This window comes from Silene latifolia, unplaced genomic scaffold (genome assembly GCF_048544455.1).
Source record: "Silene latifolia isolate original U9 population unplaced genomic scaffold, ASM4854445v1 scaffold_584, whole genome shotgun sequence".
Classification (NCBI taxonomy): domain Eukaryota; kingdom Viridiplantae; phylum Streptophyta; class Magnoliopsida; order Caryophyllales; family Caryophyllaceae; genus Silene; species Silene latifolia.
The window spans coordinates 16,145-24,659 of record NW_027413494.1 but is presented as its reverse complement, the minus strand read 5'-3'; the positions used below and the strand labels follow the sequence as shown (position 1 = coordinate 24,659).

General features: G+C 35.2%; 1 protein-coding gene across 1 annotated transcript; it reads left to right on the top strand.

Moving 5' to 3' along the window:
• The first annotated feature begins 231 nt into the window (after positions 1 to 231).
• Positions 232 to 8,054, top strand: LOC141639896 (uncharacterized). Its single transcript, XM_074448879.1, has 9 exons — positions 232 to 249; positions 580 to 588; positions 698 to 751; positions 864 to 948; positions 5,145 to 5,213; positions 5,883 to 6,065; positions 6,185 to 6,598; positions 6,986 to 7,385; positions 7,538 to 8,054. Exons 1-9 carry the CDS (start codon positions 232 to 234, stop codon positions 8,052 to 8,054), a joined length of 1,749 nt encoding a protein of 582 aa, XP_074304980.1.
• The last annotated feature ends 461 nt before the right edge of the window (positions 8,055 to 8,515 follow it).

Genomic DNA, 8,515 nt, shown 5'->3' with positions numbered 1-8,515 from the left:
ACCTTCTTCGCTATGTTTGATTTTGTGGTATACCTTCGTGCATATCTTATCCATGGTTTACCCTCTAGCCGTTTTCATTTGTGCTTTTGGAGAGTCCTGAAATGAACCAAGTTCTAATATGCTTACCAATTGATTTTTCAAGTCCCGACAATTCTGCGAAGTACAGTTGTGTTATAATCTGAAGCTGTATTATCTCCACGGGTCTTGACATTTGTTTCCTTTTTTTAATCTATGGTGTATGCATTGCAGGTAAAGTTGGTTCTCCTGTTTGTTATAGCTAGAATGACCGACAAATAACTCTAGTAGCTATAGTAATGGTCGAGGATGGAGTACGTATCATTTTGTTCCATCAGTTGGTCTCTGGCCTCCTTAGAGACAATTTCACACCAACATTGGGTAAGCTTAACAGGTTACCCAAAGGGTTGTGTTGGTGACATGTTATGGCCACTGTCGAGAAGGGGAAGCCTAACCCCGTAAGACAACCATATTTGTATCACAATACTTGTTTCAGTCATCAGTTAGCTACTCTGAGAGAGAGCCTATTGCGGAACTGAATGTTACATCTTCATGTTGAATTAGGCAATCTTGGTATACATTTATATATAATACTTGCATATCCAGCAGTTTTCGTGTTAGCATTGTTAGCTTTATTCAATTATTCTTCTTGGCGCTGTTTGGTTTGCCGATAATGCTGCAGCCATTGTCAATCCAAATTTCCAGACTTAACCTCTCTAAATGCAATTCATATGGCGTAAATTATGTGCACAGTTTGTTAGATATTTTACACTCAGATTTTTAGACTCGAAACAGCCCGTATTATCACCTCCAGTAATGCAATTAATTGTCACTGGTGTCATTTACAGGCTCGTGATGGAAGCAATGCTTTAAATTGGGCGCTGCGTGAAGGTCAAACTGACACGGTGGAAATATTAAAGAAACACATGAAAGGTAGTTCAACAAGCTCAGTGGAGGAACAGAAATTGGTCGAGAAGTACATGTCATTCATCAATCCTGAAATTATTACCTTATAACTCGCTTTTTCAAACAACCACCTAATATTTGTTTTCCAACTATTAAGGCATGTTGGCTACCAATTTGGTACTAGCTCACTAATTCCAGCCATCTAATGAACATACTATATGTACTCGTATATCTTTGTTAGCTATTAGCTTAAGGTTCCCCTTATTTAATCTTTGTTATGTACTCGTATATCTTAACGGCTATTAGCTCAAATGGGAGAGCAATGTGCAAATCTTGCACAAAGGTATGAGTTCGAATCTCATATAGCCTAGTTAATTTAAGAATTTAGTGTATTAAACTTAAATACAATAATAGCTTCTGATCTTTTCCCACCTTCATGTTGAGGAACAAAACAAAGTCTAAGATTCACCGAATAAAGAAAAGAGCAAAATAGGTGATTTTAACCACTTACAATGATCAAGTTTCACAAAACAAGCCCTAAGATTCACTGAATAAGGTATGAGATTCACAAAATAAGGTCTGAGATTCACCAAATAAGGAAAAGAGCAAAAAAGGTGATTTTAACCACTTATGATGATCAAGTTTCACAAAACAAGTCCTAAGATTCACTGAATAAGGTACGAGATTCACAAAATAAGGTCTGAGAGTCACCAAATAAGGAAAAGAGCAAAAAAGGTGATTTTATGACCAAGTTTCACAAAACAAGCTCTAAGATTCACTGAACAAGGTCTGAGATTCACAAAACAAAGTTTGAGATTCACCTAATAAAGAAAAGAGCAAAATAGGTGATTTTAACCACTTATGATGATCAAGTTTCACAAAACAAGCCTTAAGATTCACTGAATAAGGTATGAGATTCACAAAATAAGGTTTGAGATTCACCAAACAAGGAAAAGAGCAAAAAACGTGATTTTAACCACTTATGATGACCAAGTTTCACAAAACAAGTTCTAAGATTCACTGATCAAGGTCTGAGATTCACAAAACAAAGTCTGAGATTCACCTAATAAACAAGCCCTAAGATTCACTGAATAAGGTATGAGATTCACAAAATAAGGCCTGAGATTCACCAAATAAGGAAAAAGGCAAAAAAAGGTGATTTTAACCACTTATTATGACCAAGTTTCACAAAACAAGCTATAAGATTCACTGAACAAGGTCTGAGATTCACAAAACAAAGTTTGAGATTCACCGAATAAAGAAAAGAGCAAAATAGGTGATTTTAACCACTTATAATGATCAAGTTTCACAAAACAAGCCCTAAGATTCACTGAATAAGGTATGAGATTCACAAAATAAGGTCTGAGATTCACCAAATAAGGAAAAGAGCAAAAAAGGTGATTTTAACCACTTATGATGATCAAGTTTCACAAAACAAGCTCTCAAATTCACTGAACAAGGTCTGAGATTCACAAAATAAGGTCTGAGATTCACCAAATAAGGAAAAAATAAAGAGGACTGATAAATAGGCGTGGGTCGTGCCTATGCAATTAATGGAAAATGAAAAGCTTCATAATCGTATTTTGCTAACAAAACACAAAAACAGTAATTTAGTGGCCACCATGGATCCACCAAACTTGATATCACCTCGTTGCTGATCAATCGATTTCATAAATCGTACAACCCCTCGGATACACATAAAAATAACTCTGGATACACATATCATACACAAATCAATTTGTGTATCTAAGAATATTACTGCTTGTATGTGGTATCATTATTTGTGTATCCACCCCCAACATGGCACCATTCATAAACTACTACCAGACTAACCACCGGTATCACCAAACACGTGATTATGACGACAAACATGTCGCCGTTTGTCAACAATAGCTCATTCTTACATTAACTGCCTTATCATAGCTATTTGATCAATCCAAAACCTTCAACAATCGTCCAGTCCATCAATAAACAACTAAATTCGACAAATTTCAGTGTCGTTTTCCTCAATTATACAAATAAAAGTAAGCAATACGAATTGGTGAACAGGTTTCTCCCGGCCAAAGAGGCGAGATACCTTATTTTTCATAGCGGAAGGAGACGACGTCGTTTTGTGCTTGTCAGATTCATCATCTGACGAAGAGGAGGAGGAAGACGAGTGTTGGTGAAGTTTCTCTTGCTCTTTCGGTTTATCCTTTTGATGACCACTGTTGCTACTGTCGTGGAAATGGAGTTTCTCGGATTTTCTCCATGAATGACTACGGTGCAATGGTATCGCCATTTTCCGCCATTGATGAAGTTGATGAAAGCTTGAAAGTAGTGAAAATGTGAAATGGAGAGGAGATGTTATAGAGGAGTGAGGGAGGGAAAAGGGGGGAATCTGGAATTGAAAGGGAAAGTAAGGGAGAGAATTAAGGTTGACAGCCTTGGAATCTGACGTCAAGCTAACAGTCCATTCTAAGTCTAATGAAGGAATTTGGTGAGTCCGGCCGCCTCGCCATAATGAGGTGCCTCACCGGATCCGGCCTCTCTATATATATATATATATATATATATATATATATATAGAGGTGGGATCCGGTGAGTCCACCTAAATATTTGAGTCAATGAGTCCATAAAACAATATCACGCACTATACAAAACAATATCACGAATTTTTTTTTTCAAAATTATTTTTTTTTTTCGAAATTTTTTTTTTCGAATTTTTTTTTTTCGAAATTTTTTTTTCGAAAATTTTTTTTTTAACAATTTTTTTTTCGAAAATTTTTTTTCCGTGTAAGCTGTGATATTGTTTAGTATAACGTGTGATATTGTTTAGCATAACTTGTGATATTGTATTACAAAACAATATCACGAATTTTTTTTTCAAATTTCTTTTTTCGAATTTTTTTTTTTCGAAATTTTTTTTTAACAATTTTTTTTCATGAAAGCTGTGATATTGTTTAGTATAACGTGTGATATTGTTTAACACAACGTGTGATATTGTATTACAAAACAATATCACGATTTTTTTTTTCATTTTTTTTTTTTCAAAAAGTTTTTTTTTTCCAAATTGTGATATTGTTTAGTATAACGTATGATACATCAGTAAACTGTGATATTATTTAATATAACGTGTGATATTATATCATGGACTCACGGACTCAAAAAGATAGGGTGGACTCATGTGATCCTATTTCTATATATATATATATATATATATATATATATATATATATATATATATATATATATATAGAATTAGGATCACATGAGTCCTACCTAATTATTTGAGTCCATGAGTCCATCTACAATATCACACATGAGTCATAACAATACTGCTTTATATCAAGCTATTAGTAAGGTTATTTTCGTCATTTCCTAAACTTGTTATATAAACCCTATTATCAGCTCAAATCTCACCATTTGAATTCATTTACTTTCTCTCTCTCTTCCGCAATCACGCTTTTCATTCTCGACGCCGTCAATTTTTCGCGTTGTCGTCTTCTTCGCTCTCGTTGTCATCTTCACTGTGTTCATCATCATCCGTGATCGATTTCCAGCGGTTTTCTTCATCATTCGTCTCAGTTGCTCATTCTCATTGACTTTTTCATCATCCGTCGTCTTCATCTTTTTTTTCCTCAATTTTAACATATTCAATGTCAGGGATTTCATCGTTTTTTGCTTCTTTTATTTTATGTTTTAATTTTTTCATTCTGTTTTCCTGTTTTATTGCATGATGTTTTATTGTTATTGTATCTTCGACTGAATTCGTTGTGTAATTACTGGTTTTTTGTCATAATTGATGTTATAATTCATCAACATCAATCACGGATTCATCAATTCGTGCTATTTTATGTATTAAAATCATGTACTGATTATCTACTTTCTTCAACATGTAGTTTTTGCTATTTGATGTGTTAAAATTTATTCTCTGTTTTCTTCATCTTCTAATTGACGTATAAAAATGATGTACTAATTGTCTGTTTTGTTTATCATCAAGTTTATTTTGCATTCACTGCTTGTGTTTACTTCAAGTTTTGATCGTTATTTAACAGTTTCCTTTGTATCACTTTTTATTCAGTAGAGTATCATAATTAATTCTGAATAGTATCACATTTTATAGTTTTTGTTTGCCTGATTACTGCTCATTAGAATCAGTTTCCCTTTTACAATATCACATTGAGTCCTTTACAGTATCATAGGCTGCAGTACATGACTCATATCTACTTTTTGTGCATTAGTATCACATGTTATGCTTCAGAATATCACATTGAGTCCTTTACAGTATCATAGGCTGCAGTACATGACTGGTAATTACTCTCTGTGCATTAGTATCACATGTTATGCTTTAGAATATCACATTGAGTCCTTTACAGTATCATAGGCTGCAGTACATGACTTGTAATCAGTTTCTGTGCATTTGTATCACATGTTATGCTCCAGAATATCACATGTATTCCTTCAAAGTATAATAGGCTGCAATACGGTTGCGTATTTATTTTATATTAATCAGTATCACATTTTATGTTACACAATACCACATGCATTCCTTCACAATATCATAGTTTTGTTATAATCTAGTTATATTTGTTATATTTGTATCACTGTTATGCTCCAGAATATCACATGTATTCTTTCACAAGATTATCATAGGTCGCAATACGGTTTGCGTATTTATTTTATATTCATCAGTATCACATTTTATGTTACACAATATCACATGCATTCCTTCACAATATCATAGTTTTGTTATAATCTACTAATATTTGTTATATTTGTATCACATGTTATGCTCCAGAATATCACATGTATTCCTTCACAGTATCATAGGCTGCAATATGGTTGCGTATTTATTTTGTATTCATCAGTATCACATTTTATGTTGCACAATATCACATGCATTCCTTCACAATATCATAGTTTTGTAATAATCTAGTTATATTTGTTATAATTTGTTTATTCAACTTCTCTTGCTGTAGAAAATACTTTTGTTGTCCCTGTGGTACCTGTTCCTACTCCACAATGCATAGACGTTGATGAGGTGCATGCTGGGAATCGTCTTTCTTTGATGGTGACCCCTGGAGGTTCTGAAGAGTGGGTCAGAAATATTGCAACTGAAATTACACCTACAATAGGACAAACTTTTGCTACATTAGACGAGGGTATACAGTTTTATGAGACTTATGCAATAGCATGTGGTTTTGAACCAAGGAAATCTTCAACGAAAAGGTTTCGTAGTAGTGGAGATATTAGGACAAAATTGATTGTCTGTCACCGGAAGGATTTAGGGATTCTAAGCCGACAATATTACCCATTACTGGTGAGGAGGAGGAGCCAATGGTCAAGGCCTATAATCCGAAGAAGACTAAGGTTACTAGGATTGGTTGTAAAGCTAGGATTTTGTTTAAATTTGTTATTAAAGAAATTGACCAAGTTCAAGTGCCACTCTTTGTTGTTGATCAGTTTCATGCTGCCCATAACCACCGTCTTTCTCCACTCAAGTATAGAGAATTTCAGAAAAAATGTAGAAACCTTGCTTTGCAACATAAACAAACCATCGTTGATAATTGCAAGGTCAATATTGGCCCAACCTCTACTTTCAGGTCCGTCAAGGAATATGTTGACGGCTATGAAAATATTGGAGCTTCTTTGATCGACTTTAAGAATTTTGGAAGGGAAATCAAGTGTTTTATAGGTCTTAAGGATGCTCAAATGTTTGTAGAACAGTTGAAACCCTTCATGAAACCCGGAAGGTTTTTATTATGCCTATGATATTGATCGAGAATAAGTGTTTGTTTCGTGTATTTTGGGCTGATCGATGCAAAGAAGACGTCGTAATTACGCTCTATACGGTGAGGCGGTGACTTTTGACCCAACCTATTCAACTAATAAGTACGACATGATCTTTGCTCCCTTTACTGGTGTTGATCATCACAAGAAGTCCGTCACTTTTGGCGCTTCGCTTATGTCTAGGAGAATGACCAGAATTTTAAATGGATTTTCACAAAATTCTTAGATTGTATGGGTGGGAAGGAACCCCATTGCTTTTTTACCGATCAATGTCCTGCTATGAAAATTGCAGTCCCTGCTACTTTTACGACTGCTGCCCACCGCTATTGCATGTGGCATATTATGAAGAAATTACCTGAAAAGGTAGGCACGACAGTGACCAAAGAGACTGACTTCGTCACTCGTCTGAATTCTGTTGTTTGGGATTCAGACTTAGAGCCTTCTGACTTCGAAGAGAGGTGGTGTTCGTTGATCAGTGAGTTTCAATTGGAAGATAATGCATGGTTGCAATATCTGTTTTCCAAGCGGCAACGTTGGATTCCGGCGTATTATCGTGATATTCCTCTTGGTTGTCTTTTAAGAACAACGCAACGCTCTGAGAGCGAAAACAGCTTCTTTAAGCGGTTTGAGAATCCTCATGGCACACTTGTTGAGTTTTGGATGCGCTTTCAAAGTGCTATGGATCAGCAACGGTACACCCAAAAATCTCTTGATAGAGATAGTGATCACTCCCTACCTCAAACCAAAACCCTTCTTAGCCTTGAGGTTCATGCATCGACTGTTTATACGCACGCTCTCTTTATGAATTCGAACAGCAGTGCATTGATTCTCTAAACTCATGTAGTGCTGGTGATTCTTCAAGGGAGGGCAGTACAAGGTTCCTAGAAGTTGAAGATTCTATCTTCAATAAGACTTACACTGTCGCATTTAATCCTTCAACGTTTGATGCAACATGTTCATGCAAGCTGTTTGAGAGGAAGGGATACATATGTAAACACATCATCTGGATTTTATCAGGTAAAGGGATCAAAAAGATACCTGATAAGTATCTTCTCAGTAGGTGGACAAAGAACACTAAAAAAATGCCCTTGTATGATGTTCACGGTCAATTGTTGGATGATTTTACTTCGTCGCATGTCACTAAGCTTCAGATTTCGACTGTCTGGTCTGAATTCTACTCAACATTAACACTGCTCAAATCTCTGCCTGAAAATCACATAAATGAACTGACTTCATTACTGAAGACATTTAGACAAAATTTCAAGTCTGGTGCTGAAAAATTGACTAAACACCAAGAGTTGGAGATGCTCCTTGGGGTTAAGTCTTCATCTGAGGTCCGTATACTACCTCCTGTTCAATAAAAAAACAAGGGTACTGGCAAGAGGTTGATGTCCAAGAAAGATCAGTCCGTTGCAAAGGCACAAAAGCCGAAAAGATTTTGCAATAATTGTAAACAAATGGCACATCATGATAAGCGGAATTGCCCTAATCCAGCTGTTGATACATCACAACACTCGTTTGATCATGAATCCGATGTAAGTAATTTGTCTTACAACTTTTATTATTTCACTTTTACGTGTGCTATACCACAGTTGCTGAAGTGTGACCCTGATAAACAATATCACAGTCCATGCTAAAAAATATCACATTCCATGGTAAATAATATCAGTACCTTGTTAACCACTATCAGAATATATACTTGATTGTAGACAATATCATCCCAATATTAAAAAATATCACTTATTTAAAAGGTGTCTACTTTGAAACAATATCACAATCATTTAAAAACAATATCACTTGTCACTGGCAACATTTATCAATT